This window comes from Neltuma alba, unplaced genomic scaffold (genome assembly GCF_004799145.2).
Source record: "Neltuma alba isolate B1F8T4 unplaced genomic scaffold, ASM479914v2 tig00010438_pilon, whole genome shotgun sequence".
In the NCBI taxonomy this organism is placed as follows: Eukaryota; Viridiplantae; Streptophyta; class Magnoliopsida; order Fabales; family Fabaceae; genus Neltuma; species Neltuma alba.
This window is the reverse complement of record NW_021635334.1, coordinates 65602-88018: the sequence shown is the minus strand read 5'-3', so window position 1 is coordinate 88018 and position 22417 is coordinate 65602. Positions and strand designations below refer to the sequence as shown.

At 30.9% G+C, this 22417-nt stretch overlaps 1 protein-coding gene across 1 annotated transcript; it reads right to left on the bottom strand.

The window, feature by feature from the left end:
• Window positions 1-737: 737 nt before the first annotated feature.
• On the bottom strand, window positions 738-22159 carry LOC114756581 (receptor-like protein EIX1). Its single transcript, XM_028945530.1, has 3 exons — window positions 22087-22159; window positions 2546-3012; window positions 738-2255 (listed from the first exon to the last, which is right to left on the bottom strand). Exons 1-3 carry the CDS (start codon window positions 22157-22159, stop codon window positions 738-740), a joined length of 2058 nt encoding a protein of 685 aa, XP_028801363.1.
• Between the last annotated feature and the right edge of the window lie 258 nt (window positions 22160-22417).

Genomic DNA, 22417 nt, shown 5'->3' with positions numbered 1-22417 from the left:
AAAAATTACTAACCAACCTTTCATACGTATACATTAGGGCTATGACATATGTAATGAACATAATGGTTAAAAGGAACCGTACTTTTTCTTTGCCAAGAAATAGAACCACATATGATGAAGTTGCTCATTTGACATTAAACTCTGCAGTGATTCACAAAACATCTCACTCAATATGGATTAGGGAACTTCGTAACAACTGACAAGTGACCTAGCTTTCATCTTACATCAAAACATAAAGAGAAAGAAATATAAACAAAACAAGAGAGTAACGTAGAAGATCGAGCAGATCCAGTCTTGCTTGCTCATAATTCACCATCCCAAAATAGTCGAAACCTCGCCACCAATATTATTTTTTCTGCAACTTTCTCCACCCATCTACGTAATCAAGCAAATTCATCACAAATTCTTAAATTATATGAAGTACATATAGGCTTAGATATAATTCACATGTGTCACATGTTAACAGCAATGCACTAATTTGTTACAATGTGCTTACTCTTCAACTAGCATGAAGGGTTGCATTATATAGCAGTTGTATGTTCACACGAGATTGAGAGAAACAAATGTAACATTAAGAAATTTGTTTGAACAAAAATATAAAAAAAACTTTGAACTTATCATCATAGTAAATAGTTCTCAAGCTTGATCATATATTGCAATGCACAAAAATAATCCAGCGAATGAATAATCTTATTATCTAGGTATCATAATTATATAGTAAAAAAAGTGCTTGCCTGTTAGTCTTTGTGGAATCTTCTCTCTATCTTTGCCTTCAAAATAGCAACTTGAACATAAATCCAGTTGTACATGTTTTCAAAGAAGTGACAAAAGGAATGCCGCCAAGACTTTTTAAGAATTAAAGTCCCACAAACTCCCCAAAACCCAGTAATGAAACCAAGAGCCATGCTCACATAAAACGCAAAGCTTATGAGATTATCATCTCCATCTGTATCAATGTCATGTGCATTGGGATTCAGATCTGAACTCCCATCTCCTGGACATCTCTCTGTAAGTGGGGGGCCACAAAGCCCCTGGTTTCTTGTATAACTAGAGGCATTAAAGGATTGAAGTTGGGTGCCAGTTGGAATTTTTCCTGATGAATTGTTGAAGGCCAAGTTCAATATACTAAGAAAACTCAAACTTGAGAAGCTGATAGGAATTTCACCAGAAAGAGAGTTGTATGACAAATCAAGTGATTCTGACTTTTCCATTTGACCCATCTCAATGGGAATGGATCCTTTCAAATGATTTCTAGACAAGTTTAGGGAAGCCAATGCCACAAGTGCAGCTATGCTATTTGGGATTTCTCTTGTTAAGTGATTGCAAGAGAGATCAATGGTTTTCATGAATCGAAGATTCTTACTGTACTCAACATATTCTCCTTTCCATGCCAATGTTGCTTTGTCCGTAAAGGATGATGTAGTAAAGCTTCCAAGAATATCATAAGAAATTCCTTGGCTTATGGATGTCATATTTGACATAGCATTCAAATTACCAAAGCAATGAGGTATATTTCCTGTTATGTAATTTTTTGAGAGATCTAAGATTTGAAGATGTGGCAAATTACACAAATTTGTAGGAATGCTTCCGTGAAGCCTATTTGCTTGCAAACGTAAGCCAACCAAATTGTGCAAGTACTGCCCTGTCCATGATGGCAATTTTCCAGTCAAATTATTCTGTCCGAAATCAATGAACTGCAAGTACGAAGAATTCATTGAAGATGGCAAATTCCCAGAGAGATTATTGTTATTCAGATGGATAATTTGAAGATTGTTCAAAGTACCAATTGAATTTGGTATTGCCCCGTAGAAATGATTGTTTTCCAATCTCAGAACGGCCAAGTAAGGAAGTTGTCCCCAACAGTCAGGAAGTTTTCCCGACAAAAAGTTGCATGAAATATCAAGCTGATATACACTTCCTTGAGCAGTTGCACAGATGAAAGATAAAGTTCCTGAAAACATACTGTTTGAGAGGACCAACGCCATTGCACTTGTTGGTAAATCTGGTATGGGACTGGACAGATTGTTGAAGCTCAAATCCAAAACATAATGATAAAATTTCAAGATTGATTTTGGTAATTCCCCATAAAGTTTGTTATGGGAAAGATTCAAGTAGTTGAAAGAAGATAGCCAAAGCCATTGAGGAATTGAATCAGAAATTGACGCATCAGAAATGTCCAACGCGTGAAGCTCCCTTTGATACTTCAACCAGCTGAGAAAGTGGCCACCAAAGTTACACGATGCTGCTATAAAGTCCTGCAATTGAAAAGGTGGCACCCAATGCGAACTGAAGTTGAAAAAAATCGTATTTTGCGACACACCTAAAACTGTCAAGTTAAGAGAGTTGAAATATGTGTTTCATTAATGACAGAATTCAACCTATTGTTTCACAGATCTAAGTACTCCAACGATGCAAGTCCAGCAAACGTCGGCAATGACCCTGTTAAATTGTTATAACTCAAATACAATTTGGAAAGGTGAGCTAAGTGCCCAAATGATTGTGGAATTGACCCATGAAGACTAGTGTTCTTAAGACTTAAAGTCACCAGATTTGAAAATCTTGAAAAATCGGGAAATGGTCCGCTTTTAAAAGGATTGTCACTAAGGTCGAGAGTTTGCAAATTGGATAGATTTTGCAGTCCACGGGGAATAGTGCCACCAATTGAAGCACCCGAAATAGTTAACTCTCTTAGTTGACCAAGTGAGCCAATGCATTCTGGAATTTTGCTCCCTTCGAAATTGTTTCCATCGAGATACAAGTAAGTTAGATGCCGCAAATCACATAATGAGGAATCGATATTACCTCTCAATTCCTCGGAATCACCATAATGGACAAGATCGAGCTTGATAACATGACCAGTCAAATTACTGCATACTACTCCATTCCACTCACAGCAATCAGCTTCACTTTTCCAGGTGGACAACCTGCCGCCCCCATCAACGAAACCATCTTTTAATTTGAGAAGAGCTTCCTTATCTGTCACTGCGCAACTGATGTTTATATTGGAACATCCTGCACACCAAAAGAGATATAAAACTCGAACAAGCCAAAAGAAATTGAACTTAGAGCTGAACATGATGATGAACTTGCTTGGTATTCTTTTCATTTGGATATAGTAAGAACAGGGAAGTCGCCTTGTGGATTTGGAGTTAATGATCCTTGGGCCATTTACAAGCAAACAATTCACCATGTTTTTCAAATAATTTTATTACAGACGGTAGAATTATTCTCATCAATGTGATAAAAATTAACAATTCCATATATAGATGAAGATTTTTCTTTCGTGAAAAAGCACTATAAAATTCTTATTTAAAGTAAAAACAATTGACGATAAAAACATTCTTATCATTTAATTAATTTGATAAGTCTAAATTTTCTATTAATAAAGCAAATTGTTTGAGTCAGCTGATGAAAATTTATTTGAAATAATTATTTAATTTATAACTTCAAATTAATTAATCAATAGTTAACATTAATTAATAACTCTCATTTGAGGCATTCTGGTCATGAGAGGTGTCTAAAAGTGATAAAAAGAAAAGGTTGTCGTTGCATGCACGATTGATTTGTGTCGTTAATTTTGAACAACGTAAGTGACACACTCATCTAACATCACCATCATTTGTGGAAATTATCGTTGACGATTATGTTGTTGGAAATTTTTGTTCATGCTGTCTCCTTTTTCTTTCTTCAATGGATGAATATATAGATTAAACTTCAACCAAGATCAACGTACAAAATACAAATCATGCCAAATTTCTTTTAATTTTATTGAAATTAATATTAATTTTATCTATCTGAGGCTCATGGCTTCAATAAAATTTTAAATTATTCATCAGCATATATCATTTTTATTTATTCATAATTTTCTCTCAACATATTATTGTTTCAACCATGACTTTCAACCAAAAACAATTTAATGTAGAGACTCGAAGTATGGATCAGAGGAAATTTTTTCCTCTGATCCATACTTCGAGTCTCTACATTAAATTGTTTTTGGTTGAAACAATAATATGATGAACGGGAACTGGGATATATGTGTGTGTGTGTGTGTATAAATGGCTTGCAAAATAATTAAAATGGTGGGATATGAGAGTAACTTCAAAATCAACTCCAACAAGTGATGATGGGATAATCTTAATATCAATTAATTCATTAATAAACTAGGGTTTGGGTGATAACACCATTGGGTCATACTGATGTGTGATTGGTCCGACCCGAATATCAATATATTAAAATATGAGTCACTGCTGAATTTCTTTCAATTTTATTGAAATTAATATACCTGCATCATTTTCATTGGTTGAGGAATATGCGGATACCGAGCTCGTTTGACTGACTTGTGTCATTAATTTCCCACGACGTAATTGACAATCCATGAATTTATTCATTACCGTCACCATTATTTGTTAAAAAGATCGCTGATGAATATGTAGTTGGAAATTTTATTCATAGCATATAAGAAGGTTGATTTCCTTTTTTCCTTTGCCCCTTCTTCCTCTGTAGATTAATATACCCATCAAGCTTGAACCAAGATTCATGTATAAAATATAAAGCACACTGAATTTCTTTTAATGTAATTGAAAATTAGTATTAGTTTTACCTAGCAAAGTCTCGTGCCTTCAGTCATTCACATGTATCATTATTTTTGAAGATGATGAATTCAAGCGTACCTGGAGTATATGATAATCTCAGATAGCCAGTCTAGTTACGGTATTGAACTCGGATTTGGAGACATAACAAACGCACACTGGTAGAGGAGGAAGAGTGAATGGGAGGGAGGAGTTGAAAAAAATGATGCACCCCCAACTGATCCGTGCGGTAGTTTATTAACTTCAATTTTTGACAACAAAAACTGCCTCCTCACGGTTTAACCGTTCCCTCCCTGTTTTTGTGTAATTTATGTAAAATGGTGAAACTCACAATTAAAGACCCAAATTTCCTGTTATTTGCATCAAAGTCCCAATATAAACGGGTTTGGGTCCAATCCACCAAGGGTGGACTGACCCATTTTCCTACAGAAGATATAGGGAAAATCTTTCCATGATTTTCGAGATGGCTAACAATATGGAAATTTGAAAACCTAAGTGACACTCCTTGAATTGATCATCACATCACCGTCATTTATGGACATTATTATTGATGATTATATGGTTGAAAATTTTTGTTCATGCCGTATAAGAACAATAAGAACTCCTTTAATTTTATGGACCCCCATAAACACGGCTTTGACTGATCAGAATTAGAATAAGATGTATTAATGTCAGTTTGATTGGTTGAGGAAGATATATATTCCGAGCTCGTTTGACTTAAAGGTCAAAAAACCGAAAAGACTTAGAACTCAGAAAATGATATTAAATCACTAATATAAAGCCTAATTGAGTAATTTGAAGAGATTAAATAACTTAATTTAAAGTATTTATATTTATTATTTTTCTAAACTAATTTGTCTGACTTATAAACTGACATTTAATATAATAACACATAAATATTTTATAAAGATTATGTAATATATAATATAATTAAGTAATTAGTGGATGTGATGTAAAAATTCATGTGATACATTTCATTAGGTCCCATCAATAATTTTGCAACGTAACGTTTCAAACTCTCTGAACACGGCTTTGACTAATCTGCAGGATTAGGATAACATGCGTTGGAAGAACTTTCCATGACTTTCCAGATTTCTAAAACCGGAAATGGCAATATCAACTACTTTTATTCTTCTTCTTTTAATTTTTATCTTTTGAAAAATTATGAGCTTGGATTTTGTTGTCTAGGCCGTATGAGAAGAGGACCGTCCCATTTTGTTGTCATTTGCTTATCAATTGTTGTCAAAACCAATACTGATATTGTAATAGGGTCCCTTTTTACAATTTTTCTATTTTTAATGTCTATTTTTGCGATTTTTCCGAACAATAATATGATAAATGGGAACTGGAGTATGGCTTGCAAAGTAATTGAAATGCCGGGGAATGAAATTAACTTCAAATAAACTTGAGCTAGTGATGATGATGAGATAACGATAATAATATTGACGACTGGGGTTATAAATGTGGAAAATTTGCTGAGAAGTGTCTATTGGAAGTATTTTGTTACCTAGAAGTACGTGAAATTTGTTGAAGGAACCCAGTACAACTCATTTTAGCAAATACTCCCTCCGTCCTTTTTTACAAGTAACAACTATTATTTTCCTTTTATAAGTCCATAAATATAAGTAACATTTGTGAGTTGTATTAAATTTTTGTGGCAAATTTCCTATTTTACCCTCATTAATTATTTATTTTAATGCTTACTATATTTATTATCTTATTTTTCAAACTATCATCTCTCTCCATCACACATTCTCTTTCTTTCATAACTTTCTTTATTATAATAATTTGGAATAATTAATCTTCAGGTTCTTATAGTTTTATCTGATTTTTAATCATGTTCCTATAAATTTTTTTCTTTTTATCATATCATTTTACTTTCACGTGTTTTTAATTAGGCCCTTTTTTTTTCCCTCTTTTTATTAGGTCCTTATAGTTTTACTTATTTTTTAATTAGGTCCTTTTTAGTTTTAAAAAAATTATTTATTAACTTTATTCTTTAAAATTAATTTTATTTTTAAATTAATATTGGACAAAATAATTAATATAATCATTAAGTAATTAATAATTAATCAGAATAATCAATTATACTTGACTATAAATTCTTTATAATTATATTCTAATTTTAGAAAATTTTATTATTATAATTGGAATTTTATAATTATAAAAATTAGAATTAAAAAATAATATATACTTTTTACTAAAGATTTAAAACAATATTAACATAAGATTATTATAATAATTTATTATTTATAGAATAAAGAATAAAAACTACAAGGACCTAATAAAAAATAATGTAAAACAATAAGGACTTGATAAAAAGAAAAAAGTTATAAGGACCTGATTAAAAATATATGAAATTATAAGAACCTGATAAAAGGGAAAAAAAATTATAAGGACATAATTAAAAACCAGTTGAAACTATTAACTATCCCTAATAATTTTCTTGTTCTCTTTTTATACTCTCTCTCCACCCATAAATAAGGGTATTTTGGAGACAAAACTTTTAATTTCTACCTATTTATTGTCTTTAACTAACTTTTTGATTTACATAAAGAAATCCAAGGTTGCTTATAAAAAGGGAAAGAGGGAGTACAACGTAACTATTCTTCAATTATGTACAACCTATCTACAACTCAAACCAGCTTAATACAATTTTTCTATAATTAATTATGAATTTTTAAAGTTAGATTAAAAAACTGGAATTACCAGATAAATGGTAACCCAAGACTGGAATTACTAGATAAATAGTAACCCAAGAATTAAAATATAAATTTTTAATCTATTGGTTTAATTTACGTACATACTAAATGGGGTAAATTTCAATACTCCTTGATTTACCACATCATTCTCACCATAATTTGTGAAAATTATCATTGAGGATTATGTAGTTGTAAATTTTTATTCACGCCGTTCATTTCCTTTCTTCTTCTTCCTTATTTGAACCAACTGATGAAAGATTATTTGAAATAATATTACCTTCTAACTTAAAATCAATCAATCGTTAACTACAATCATTCTCATTTAAGGCATTCTGGTCATGAATGTGTCTAGAAAAGTAGAAATAAGAGGCTGTTGTGGTTGAATAACAGATTTATGTGACTAATTTCTAACAACGTAAATAACACTCCTTAAATTTATTATCACCATCACCATCATTTGGGAAATTACTGTATTATTATCGAGGATGATGTGGTTGGAACATCTTGTTCATGAAGTGTGAGAAGGTTCGTCTCCTGTTTTCTTCGTCAATAGACCTATTGCTTATAAAATGTAAATCACGCCGAGTTTCTTTTAATTTTATTGTAATTAAAATTAATTTAATTGATCTGAGTCTCATGCCTTTAATAAAACTAAAAGTAATCATCCGCATATATCATTATTGTTTTATTCTAGTGAAATACGAGGATCATACTTCATTATCAGTGAGCTAATCTCTTTTGGGTAATAGGCAAATCTCTTCCAAGTAAATTTGCTTCATTCACAAGGTTTATAGGAATCAAACATTTAATAGATATCAAAATAGAAGAAAAATATATATAAGATTGTGTTGCATTAATTGGTATATCAGTTTGATTGGTTGAGGAAGATAGCTCGTTTGACTTAAAGGTCAAAAAAAAAAACAAAAAGGAAAAAGCTCATTTGACTCTTCTATTTATGTAATAATTTCTGCTAGTATACTATTGTTTTTTCAGAATTCAAATTGCTTAAAATTTATTTGATATCAAGTTATAAGATATGTTAAATAGATACAAGCATATAATTTATTGAAAGTAAAATATTAGAATTGCTAACTTCATTGTTAAACTCTGAAAAAAAACTTCCACTTAAAATTTAGAAAAATGATATAAAAATTCAGGTGACACCTTACATCCGGTCCCTCCAGTTAATAATTTTGCAAAGTTTCAAACTTCCTGAACACGGCTTTTGCTAATCAGGATTACAATAACATGCGTTGGAAAAATCCGTCCATGACTTCCCAAATTTCTAGCTTCTTCATTCTTTTTTTCCGTCGGAAATTTAGGAGTAAGGATTTTTTAAAAATCAAAGTGGGACATCCCTTTTTCTCCTTGAATAAATGTGTGTGTGTGTGTATTGGGGGGGGGGGGGGGAAGAAGCATTGTTATGGTCAGTTTATGTAGTATATGAGAAGGTTCTTCTTAATTCCTTTTATCCCCTGAATTAATCGTCCGGCTTAGATCATAGACGATTGTGAGTAGAGGACGACTCTCTTTCACAACGATTTTAGATGATTTATTGTTGCAGGTTTTTCAAGGGTGATAAGCATTTAGACTCATTAGATCTGAATCATACAGACATAATGTGGGTGGTCTAGATTTAGGCATTAAAAAATTATTTTTTTAAAAAAATAGTTAACAGATTATTTTTATTTTAAACTATATGCCTGTTAAAATAATTGTTTTACAAATAAAAATAAAAAAAGAAAAAAGGGCAAAAAAAGATCATCAAAATAGAAGAATTACATACAGAGACCGGTTTATAAAAATTGTTGTTAAAACCCATACTATTGTTATTAAAACCCATAATAATATTGTCACAGGTCTTTTTTTTTTGCCATTTTTCCAATAAAAAATTAAATTTGGACCTCTAAATCTGACAAGCTTGGAACGTTCATCATCACCCAAACTCATTCCTTTGTTATTGTGTTTGCTTATTAGAGACAGTATTGCTTTTTGTGTATGGTCTGGTAGTTGATCTGTGCTGATGGCTTCTGGTGTTTGAATGACGCTATTCGTTGTTGCTCTTTCTCTCCTAAAAAATAATACACGAGTTCTATCAAAACAAAAATGAAAAAAAAAAATGATATCTTCTCACGGTCCTAAACATAAAAGTTAAAAAAACTAATTTACAAATTCATTAAAAAATTTCGTTTAGTTATTCGTGAAAACAACATGTTGATTTTCTTAAAATTTCCTTTGTATTGGGGACTACTACCTTGAGAGAAAACCTTCTTAATATGCATAATTAATAGGAAGAAATCAAAAAAAAAATTATGAATCTAGTGTTATGAAATGGATCCAAAACGAAACCACAAAAGTAGAATAGAGAGAGATGAAGACAAGAGAATGAAAGAACTTTTGTATTTCTTCACTTGCTTCACTTGCACTACAACACAAATGATATGTCCTATTTATAGGCATAGTCTTATACATAAGTTACAATCGTCCTTAAATGACAAATAGTGGATAATCAATCCCATGAATGTGAAAGGAGGTAAGTTACAAGAGTGAATGGATAGTGGAGGAGTAATGAATAGTGAAGGTAGTTGAAGTTATTTGGAGAAGATGAAGAGAAAGGAGTAAATGGACATCCACATAATATTCATAACACTCCCCCTTGGATGTCCATTATACAAATATGTGCCTCGTTAAAAAACTTCAACTAGGAAAAACCCTGTGAGATAAAAATTTAGAGGAAAAAAAAGAGTACACATTTATTGATATACTATCCAGTGCTGCTTCATTAAAAACCTTACTCAAAAAACCCGGTGGGATAAAAACCATAATCAAGGAAAAAAGAGTACAGCATGGTTAACTTCCCCTCTTGGTATTATCAGTTGATATCTCTGAGTCTGTGGCATCCGATATCATGAACAAGTTTTTCAAATATCATACAAGGAAGTAACTTGGTGAACAAATCTGCCACATTTTCATTGGAACGGATTTGCTAGATATATATTTCACCATCTTTTGAATATTATGAAATACTTCATCTGGAATTACCAACATGTGGATAAAAAGGAATTTACAACCTTTATTTTAGTATCTTCGTGTTGGTGAAGAACTATATCTTACTAGTAAGTTAACAACAAATGATATATCAAGTCATATATGACTAGCAAGATATATAAGTGCATCAATTGTACTTACATATGGTACTTCTGGACCAAATAGTTCTTCATCAACTTCTCAAAGTCTAAAAAGATCTTTATTCACCTCCACAAATCTCACAACCACTAAAGTACATAATGAATGTGATTTATCTATATAAAACACTTTAAAACCTTTCTGGTATCAATTATTTGATACACAAAAATTTTCATTTCTCAGGTATTCAATTTGCAACCTGATACAAAACTTTGTTCTTCCCAAGTCCTTCATTTCAAATTCTTTCTTTAAGCAATCTATAGCTTTTGTAAGCTCTTCAGGAGTTCCAATAATATGTATATCATCAATATAAATAGCAATTATAGCAAACTCATTTTTAGATCTTTTCATAAAAATGCATGGGTGAATTGGATCATTTTTATATCATTTCTTCAACCGATATTTACTTAGTTGGTTACATACGCCCTGATCGCTTCAATTCTTATAGAAACTTATTTAGCTTAATTAAATATTGTTTTCAAGAACTTGAATTGTATGCTTCTAGCAAGTGAAATCCTTTAGGGAATTTCATATATTTTGATCTAAAACTATAAACTAGATGATACATACTGAAATTATTTTAATCTTCATAATATTTCATATACTGAAAAATTTTCTTATATATGCTCCTGGCGTATTTTGGATTCTTCAAGGATTATCATATAAATTTCACTATTAATGATCCTAATCCATGGGTCATAATAATATCTAATAGGCGCATTTCATAACTGTTAGACTATTCAAATATGTAAAATTATATTCACCACAAAGTAATATTTTTTATCATAATTATTTGTGAAAATCTTTATTTTCACATAAACGACCATATATTTTATAGAAACTTTATATTTCATGTGTTGGGACTACAGGTCCATTTTTACATATCGAAATAATATTTTCATCACATCTTTGTTTTTTTCCTTTTCTTCTTGGCCAAATTTATATCTACTTTGTATGATAGATCTATGTGTAAGATCCTCTTTTTATCACGTGATATTCTTATGAAAATTATTGTCGACAACTTTACCTTTTTGGTTCCATTTTTTCTTTTCTGACATAACTTGTTGAGATCTCTTTCTTCCTTTTCAAGTACCTAAACCTCTTCTAGGGTTTTATAATTAGTTATATCTTAACACTCTTCTGGAATACATGCCTCCTCAATACAACTTCTAAGTTGTATGCTCATCTTTATTCAAGATATTTATATTGGAACTGATTAACCTCTCATGCTTTTGGCATGTCTTATTTTTATTTATTATAATTGGAGCATTTTCAACTGGAATAAGAGATCTAAAAATTTTCATTTAGGTCAGTAAAATATTTTGTAGCATTTTATGAATGCAATTTTGATGAACTTCTGGTCCATACTGATATGTATGAGGATATGTATTTGATAGTAATAATGCATTCTATGCATTCTCTTTTCCAGCTACTCAATTTCTCCCCCTCATGTTAGGAAAACTTTATCGAATAACTATCAACTAATTATGCAGTATAAATCTCTTAAATCCATTTGCTTCTTTTAGGAACATTGTTTGGTTCTATTTAGAGAAGCAAACAAGAAGGAAGTTCTTACCCAACATATGTCCCAATTTTCTTTTAATATCCATCTATGTGTATTGTGGTGAATTGGTAGGAATAAATATTGCACATTTCAATTTTTTTAGATGAAAAATATCTAGCTCCTAACCAAAAGCCAATTTTATTGGGAGAATTTTGTTGTCTTGATGTCTATAAGTGCTGCAATATATTACATCAAATATGCCAACACTAAAATGGAAAAATGTGTTCTTATTAATATTGATCAAGCTATTCACGAAGGCATTAACAAATGATTTTGCTAGATCAATTTGTTAAGCAGGTTTTTCAACATTAAAAGCCTGATATATAAATTCACTAGCATCTTTAAAATCAAGTTTTGGAAATCACAGTCTGAGAAATATTTATCTAAATAATCTTGCAAGTTTCAGGTTGCAAATTAATGTCAATCACACATCTTACCATTTTATATAGATGCATCTATCAAATATTGAATACTTGTATGACTTATGTGCTTCTAAATGGGCCCATATATATTTCCAGAAATGTAGTGATCCATTCGAAAACAAAACATAACCAGTGATATTTTATAATCAATTTTTGTTTAGAACAAGCAGCACATACAAATTCTTAAAAATGTTGGCTATTCGGAAGAATCTTCTGGGAATCTTTTGGTTCTTTAATGGATATCAATAGATAATCTTCAATAATTTGTTGCATCATATAGTTTAAGATGATCAAACACGTCATGCCAACAATAAATTTAATTATATTAGTAAACTTCTGGTTTACTGTACCATGTTTCATTACCAGCAATAAACTTTTCAATATAATATATGATTGATGATATCCATTTATGAAATTGATATAAAAAATATATCCAATATCAACTCATACTTGTATTCCAATAGTTTTTCCTCTCAAGGTTGAGTCATTCAAACATGATTTTCTTATTCATATATTTCATAAACAGTTGCTAGCATATAATAGGTTAAAGCCAATAACCTATCTTTTGCTTGGAAGCCCAAGTACTTCCTAGTTCATATATAGTTATGGACTTTAATCCAATTGTATTATAACATTTATATTCTTTGGAGAACTAGAGCTGTGATGTAGATCTATGGGTCATATTTTTCACTATTAATACTTTGCCTACTCATAAAGAAAAAGCAGTATTAGTTCTTCTGGAACTATATTAATACTATTACATTTAGTTCTTCAGGAACTTTATAATTTAAGGGGAATGTGAAAAACAACTCTATTTAAATATATCATTAACATAATAACAAATAATTATGAGTATCACAGATTTAACTTACAATACATATAGAGAACATACAAAAATGATGTAGAACATGTAAAATGAATTTTTAAAAATAAAATACAAATAAGACTTAACGTTTAAAACTTCTCAATATTGATCAAGGTACTATCGACATTTAAAATATTCAAAACTAATATTGAATCAGATTATATGAATAAGAAATAAAAAAACAAAATATAACTAGTAACTTTTGGGTCTATTTGATCTATTTAATTTTATATCTCACGCTTATCAATATCACAATATCAAATTCTTATAATTTTTTGTTTCTCACAAATCACAATAAATTTAAAGACCCATAAAAATGAAACATTATACATATAGCCTTCTAGGCATATACTTATATGTTTTCTATTTTTATATATATTTTGGGCATTTATCTTTCTTCACAACTTATTGCCTTTAGGCATTAGAATTACCTTAGATATTTTCACAATATCACATAGTCTTTTTGATTCCACAACCTTTTTTGTTTAACATTTGTTTTTCAATGAATTGATACATATTTGTCTATATGACTTCTGGTCATTTTATAACATTTGTTCATAATTTTATCATATTGATCATAGGGCTATTACTAATTCTTCTGTTATGATTCAATAGTCAAGCCCTAAGATTATTGCCTTTTTAGTTATCATTTCCAATGATACAATATGATCATTCTTTTTATCACTCTTATGGATATATTCTTTGCTTTCAATAGCACACCATCAATTTTCTCAAATATTAGTCTTCCGGACTATAATAAAATTTTTAGAACTACGAAGTTCTTTTGTATCATTTAATTTTTAAACCATCAATCTTTAGGACTTTGATATAGATTATCAAATTGTGACAATGTTGTCATGCCATCTGTTACTACCACAAGATGGTCTTTTATCAAATAATCATCAAAACGTGATGTGGCTTCTGGCCATCTAATCACAAAATCAAGAGTACAATGACTATTAGCCATTTATTTATATATTTAACATTTTACTTTCTAAGACAATAATTAACTAATATCGAAGATGATAATCATATGGAATAATGTTATAGATGAACATAAACCTCATAGCAAATCAAGAAGTATAAGAATAGTAGGATCATAACAATATAAGAAAAGTAAGAAATAAAAATAAAAATTTTCATATCTCAATACGATAAATAAAATATTCGGCTACCAATGAATCAATAAGATTAATATACAAAACCACTATTTCCTCTAAATAAATTGGAGAAATCTTACCAAACTATTCGAATCAAACTATCTTCATTCAACGAATAAAACCTCAATGTGTATCAACTAGGAGCCATGAACTCTAATGGTAGAGTCTTGTGCTGATAACATGTTATGAAATAGATCCAAAATGAAACCACAAAAGTAGAATAGAGAGAGATGAAGATGAGAGAATGAGAGAATTTTTGTATTTCTTCACTTGCTTCACTTGCACTACAGCACAAATGATATGCCCTATTTATAGGCACAGTCTTATTCATAGGTTACAATTGTCCTTAAATGACAAATAGTGGATAATCAATCCCATGAATGCAAATGGAGGTGAGTTACAAGAGTGAATGGATAGTGGAGGTAGTGGAAGTTATTTGGAGAAGATGAAGAGGAAGGGGTAAATGGACATCCATATAATATTCATAACATCTAGGACATTAAATGGATTAATATTATATTTAGAATCAAAACAAATTCTACTAACTCTTATTTAAAGATGGTATCAACTAGAAGCAAAGTTATTAGCCCTGTTTGTTTGAAATTATTATTAATATTTGTATCGTATTTTGAAGAGTAATTTTATACTTAATTTAATACAAAAAATTGCGCATAATGACCAAAAAATTATGCGAGAAGGAAGAGGCAAGGTTATATAGTTATTGTATTAAATAAAAAAATTATATGCCTGCAGGATCTAGTGAGGCATGTAAATATGTGCTAGAAATAAGAACAACTTGATTCTGGCACACAAATGTTTAATCTATTATTTTTGTAAGTGAACCATCATTATTTGTGTGGGCAATTGTTCCATAGTTAATTATAAGACCCATAGACATGATTCGTCCATTATCTTGAGTTTATTAAATGGAATAGCTGTTAATGTATTCCTCCGGTCTTATATAACGGTCTTATATATAAGACTGTTATATAGTATATATAAGAGTCTTATATTTAGAACCAAAGGAGTAATTGATTTTTCAGAGTGGTATCTCACTGATGGTTTGGCCCCCAGAAGGAGGTCTTCTTCGCCTTCCACCTAAGTTGTGCAGGAAATATATGATGTTAAATGTTGTAAAATAATATATAAGTGTTCCACTCCGCTGAGGGCGGATATAATGTCGTAGTTCTCATTTCTTTTCTTTCTTTTTTTTCCTTTTGGTTGTAATTTAATTAAATTTAATTAATCACTAATTAATTAACAAGAAAAATTCAGAAGTTTGCGTGTGAACTCTTGAATCATTTAAATATGGTAGTGTTATTATATACAGCCCAAGATATGATCATCCTTGAAAGTTGCTGTTTAGACGCTACAATGCTACCAAGTGCTTATATCTAGACTTTATATCTCATGTTGCCAAGTAGGAGTGGGCATCTGTGTGTGAAGGGTGTGTGGGTCTTTAAATTGTCTGTATTACTTTTAAAAAAAATTATGTTATAATGCTATTTGGTGACACAAATGGGTTCAAATACCCCCGAAACGTGTCTTCAATGGTATTTGGAATTTGGAGTTGGGCCTAATAGCAAATTTACATTATATTAAATTAGTTATTTGTGATAAAAATATATTTATTTCCTAAATTATCATATTTAATGCGTATAGATGAAACTACCCTTTGGTAGAGACACCTTAAAATCAATAGAGATATTTTGACAAAAATATTATAAATTTGAGAGACAAAGTGGATGATATCTTATATTTATGATCAAATTTAACCCCTCGATTAGCTCTTATATTTAGGACCGGAGGTATATATACACATATATAGATTATTTGTAAAGTGAATAAATTGTTTACCAAATGTTTTGTAGGGTAGGTAACAATGTTACAAAAAACGAGGGCATGTGCACGCACATAATCAATGTAGTCATTATTATGGTGAAATCAATTTCTACGGGCTAAGATGCGCCCAGCACCCTGAACTATTTACCCAGGTGCATCCAGTGGCCTAAAGTAATTTTGGGTGCATCTAGTATCCTAAACTAATTAAAATGATGCGTCCATATCCCAGGCTAACAGAAATGTTATGTTTAACTGTTACTTTCCTGACTCAGCTTAAAGTTGACCCCAGATATTCTAAATGGTAGAATATAGACATTTGATATGTATTATTCTTACTCAAAATTGAATTTATTTCCTTCCTCTTCTTCTAAATAAATTGACTTTTGAGTAAGAATAATACACATCGGGTGCCCATGTGTCTACCATGTAGAATATCTGGGGTCAACTTTAAGCTGAGTCAGGAAAGTAACAATTAAACATAACATTTCTGTTAGCCTGGGATATGGACGCACTATTTTAATTAGTTTAGGACACTGGATGCATCCAAAATTACTTTAGGCCACTGGACGTACCTGGGTAAATAGTTCGGGGTGCTAGGCGGACCTTAACCCATTTCTACAGTGGAGAGCTAAAATTTTAATTTTTAATTTTTAAAGAAAAATTGTTTTTTTAAAGCATTGATAGTTAAGATATTATCTTTATTTTAAATTATATAGACATTGAAATAATTTTTTTATAAAGCATAAGAGTAAAAAAAAAGTAAAATTCAATATAAACTATCCAAATTGGATTTAGACCGTGTTCAATGATGATCGGTTCTTGATCCTAATCCACTTCCTCCACAAATAATGCCATGAAAATTCACATTCCTTGAATAAAATTCCAATAAAAAAATTGCGCATTTCGCCATATCGCAATTTCAATCGGTATATAGTTCCAGCAAAATATGCCAATAAATTCAGTACAGGTTCATGGCAAGTTCAATTTCATATTATATCAAACCTACACGATTTAAATAACAAGAATGGAAAGAGTTGCTTCCTTGAATTCTAAGCTTTACATACTACTATAAAATTACAAATACTTGATGCTAAATATTTGACAGTTATACCAAAAACTGTCAAATATGGTGAGGTGGAATTTGCTAGAAGAAAATTTGACGGTTTTAAAAGGAATTGTCAAAACCGTCAAGTATTCTTGGAAAATATTTGATGATTCCTGCCTAGACCATCAAATTTAATAAATAATCACTACTATAAAAAAAAGATTATTTGACGGTTATTTTTTATCATATTTGACGGTTCTGAACCATTAAATAATGAGGCGTCATATAAGGTCTGAGTGAATATTTGACGGTTCTGAACTGTCAAATATTTAAAGAATATTTGACGGTTCTTTTCCAATAACCGTCAAATAAGATCACCTTATTTAACTGTTCTTTGCCAATAACTATCAAATAAGGTGACTTTATTTGACAGTTTTTCACCAATAACCGAAATAAGGCCACCTTTTAGGTGACCTTATTTGACACTTTTTTTATTAAAAAAACTGTCAAATAAAGTAGTCGTATTGTTTTTTATTATATATAATTATTTTCTGCTATTTATTTTAATTTATTTTTTACTGTTAGTGTTTATTATAATACACAACATCATCATTGAATAATAACAAGAAGATAATGTTAAATAAAAATTATATTTATGAAATTCAAAATCCAATACACTACACATAAATACCATACAATTTAAAACAAATTAGCCGCTTGAGCACTCCTTATATAATAGAACATTGCCTTATGAATTTCTTGGATTCTAGAAGAAATTCCACTAATAGAAGATTTCACCATCTAGAAGAAATTGTCACAATATTCTTGTATGCCTTTATTGTGGATTGTCAATAAATCATGGATCAATACTTCCACTCACATGTCCTCCAAGTGCAAAATAGCAACACTGTATGTTCTAACTCAGTAGCTACTTGAATCCCCATTCTCAGTCATTCTTTTTCAGCAACTGTAAGTAGAAACCACATTGACACATGGATAAATTAGGAAACAATAGTATCATTAATTTTAGAACACATTGCAAGCAAGAAAAGAATAAAATCATTACAGTTGTCACTCAGTTACAAATGAAAAAAAAAATCACTTGATAAAAAAAATAAATATAGTACTGCTTTTGTTCATCATTCTTGCTAAGTCTTAACAGATACAGTGCTACATAGGTGAAGCAATATATTAACTGAGTGCAAAACCAACAACGCATTAGCTATTCATGGTAGGCACTTTCACGTCAAGCTAGTTTTCTCCAGTGCATCAATGTCTCATTCATGATCATACTTATGGAACTCATCCCTTTCGGTTTACATCTAAATGTAATCAATGTATTAGCTACCTAAGAATTTGATATCAAAAAAACAGAGGAAAAGAAAGCAAAAGAGCATCCCATCTCTTCACCATAAAATGAAAAACCAAGACCATGATATATCAATTGAACATTACCTTTCAAAAAACAAAAATAGATTTTATTGAAAATATGATTGATAAAGTACAATGAAGGCACATAATACACAACAAACAGAATAGACAATTGAATGTGCAAGCCTGAAGAAAATGAGTCAGCACCAATTTACATATCCCAAGGATGCATAAACCAAAAGTAAAATGAGAATACTCTGAATTAATCCCATCACAAGAATACTATGAATTATATGTTGGCTTGATTGCTAAGGCCTAAATAACTTAAGAGCGAAGTTTCTCTTAATATCAGCATGGTCAAAGGAAAAAAATAAAACGAATAGCCTATAAATTAGAGCCATATGATCAAAACTAGTTCCACCAAGACAATTGCTAGTGACAAATGAAACTAACATAATAATATTGCACATAAAACAAGCATGAAAACATTCTTTGCCACTTAAGTTCAAACATAACAATATACAATAAACATTCTTTGCCCCATCAGTGATCTGCACTTTTCCTGTCTAGTTTCATTTCATCATCTCCGTAAGTTACCTATAAGACATGAAAACAGAACAATATACAATATATATGTAAAGTGTAGTAAGAATAATGCAAATTTAATTATCAAGTAAAGAGACAGTATAAACTAAGAAAGAGGGAATGGCTTAAAAAATTTCAATTACAAGAAAGACGAAGAGTAACATATAAAAAAGAAGATTCAGTAAACTTTCTTTCTCATATCATTATTTTGCATCCAACCAAATTTAGAAAGGGAAGCAAATTTCCTCATTCCTTAGAAGTCACAGAAGAATTAAGATTTAAGACTATTATAAAGAAGCACAAACCGACACAAAGAAGAAAATCATCCAAAAGTTTTGTGGCATCAATGCAAAATAGAGGAAACTATTTAATCTTCTCTTAATTGATTTCTATATTTGTCTCTAGAAATCTGAACCTTTCATCATCATAGAACAACAAAGAGGAAGAGCATTGGAAAGAAGTCATGCAAAATGAGAAAAGCAAACAAAAAAGTTAATATTGAAGAAAACTCTCATGAAAACGATTTCACCATAGTAGATTCAAGAAGCACGGTTTTGGTAGACTCCAAGAGAAGCGCAACAAGCACAAACTCCAAACAAATCATTCTGGAATTGTTGTTGAATGACAGATCTCTGAAATTTGAGGCTTCAGAGGCCACTGTGAATAGCGCAATTTGTGTGTTGACGACCACCATAATTCCTGTTTGATTTGTGCTTTTTTTTTTCAATTTCTGCCTAGGGTTTTCTTTTTTTGATTTCCAATTTATCTCTTTTTGATCAGTGTGGTGTCTGACATTGTTGCTAATAGAGAGGGAGAAGAAAAGGAAGAGGAGCAAGATGAGGATGAATTCACCAGAGGTGGAGGAGATCTGGAATGGCGAGGTGAATAAGAGGTGAGGTCAAGTTTTTCACATAGGGACGCAAGGGCATCAGGGGTTAAAAAGAAAAAGGATGAAATATGTAGAATATTTGACCCTTATCAATATCAACCGTCAACTAAATAATTTTAAATTTGTTATTAAAAATATTTGACCCTTGTTTGATACAACCGTCAAATTTATTTGCCTAATATTTGACCGTTCTTTATAAGAACCGTCAAGTAAAGGTTTCCTGCAATCCCGCCTCATTATATTTGACGTTTTTTACAATAATCGTCAAATATTAAGTGTCATATATGAATAAATCTGTAGTAGTGAATACTTGACAGTTTTCATTATAACTGTCAAATATTTTTCATAAATAATTGATGGTTATATTGAAAAACCGTCAAGTATTGTGTTTTACACCCCCTAAATTTGTTTATTTTACTCGACCTCATTTTAAAATTTCAGCCCCCCTTCTAGTTCCCAAGCTCTATCCAGACCTCGCAGCCCTCTAATCTGCCATCCCTACCTCATTTCTGGTCTTTTCCTTTGGTTTTTATTGTTCGTCATCCATTATCGTCCCTCTCTATGTCCTCCTCCGTCATTGTCATGTCCTCTAGCATCGCCATTGTCGTGGCTTGTTCTCCAGATTTAATAGCTTAGCTTCAGGTTGGTCATCTTGTTATGTTAAATCCCTAATATAATTTTATGGTTCCTTCTAAATGATTTTAGTTGAAATTGGATGATAGGATGAGCAATTATTTTTGCTCCATTATCGTTTCTCTATTCAACTGAGGAGTATTTTTTTCCCGTATTTTGATCAGTTTTAGTTCCATGCTCTTTTCAATTTCTGTTTTTGCCCTAAATTCTTTGCTTTTGTAATTGAAATTGACTTGAGGATTGTATGTTTTATGTTTCTTTAAATGATTGAATGTTCATTAATTTGTATGTTGTTATATATTGAAATTGCCTTACTACTGCTGGTTTGCTGCTTAATACTTTATTTGAAGTCAAATAGAGGGCATAAAGCCTGGAAAATGCTAAGTTATAAGCCATTATGTTGCCAAATTTTTTTCCTAATGGAATAGCACATCAACAGTAGTAGAATATTTTTCAAACTGAAATCAAAGTGAATTTTTGTTGAATTACTAGTTGTTAACAACTAGAATTATTAGTTGTTAAAGTAGAATTAAAGAGGGATAAATGTGATCAATAGTGCCTCATGCATTGACTTCTGATTTTTGTTTAATTCTTACAATATCTTTGAGTCGCTGATCACATTTTTCTCTAAATGATTCATCTTAGTTGGGGACCATAGACAAGGAATGGATGTCCGCCAATCATCTATCAAAGGAATATTGGGATGGGGTAGAAGATTTTATTAAGTTTGTGGTTGAGCATGCCGACGATTGCAATAGGATTGTTTGCCCCTATCTTAAGTGTTGCCTTCTAAAGTGGGTTTCGCCATTCGTTTGTGAGAACCACTTAATTATCAATAGAATCGGTCAAAGTTATAAGTGCTGGACAAAGTATGGAGAGACAAGAGATGTGAGTAACAGTAGTCGATAGCATAGTGAAAGCTGTGGATCGTCTAATTTTGACACAAGTATATATGAAGCTGACTGTCTTGAGGATATGGCCAATGCAATTGAACCGAGACACTAGATGCTGATTGTGGTCAATCCCACAAGGCTAAAGATTTGGTATCTCGATTCTCTTCATGGGGATCCAACCAATGGATCATTTATGGTTTCATTGTTTACTAAGTAACATTGATATCTATTATTCATATTTAATTTAATTTCTTGCTTCAATCTAATTTCTGACAATCATTAATATTCAATTTTATTGTCTTTAGGGCTTTGTAGCTATACCGCACAAATCAAGCCTTACCCTGCTCCTCCGTCAAAAATAGCCGATTTGACAAAGCATTCCCATGGAAGAAAGTAAAGGTGTCCATTACCATTATTTACTATTCCACTAAATATGATTTATTTATATTATTGATGACTAATATAATTTCCTTTCCCAATCCTTTATAGTGCCCACATCAGCTAAACAAAAGCTTCAATTGTGGATATTGCATGATGAAGTTCATGAAGGAAAATTATGCACAATTCTGACATAATCCCTACGAAGGTAATATGCATTTATTAAAGTTCAATTTATATATTTTAGAATTATACTTAGTGTAGCTTCACATTTATATCTAACTTCAATTTGC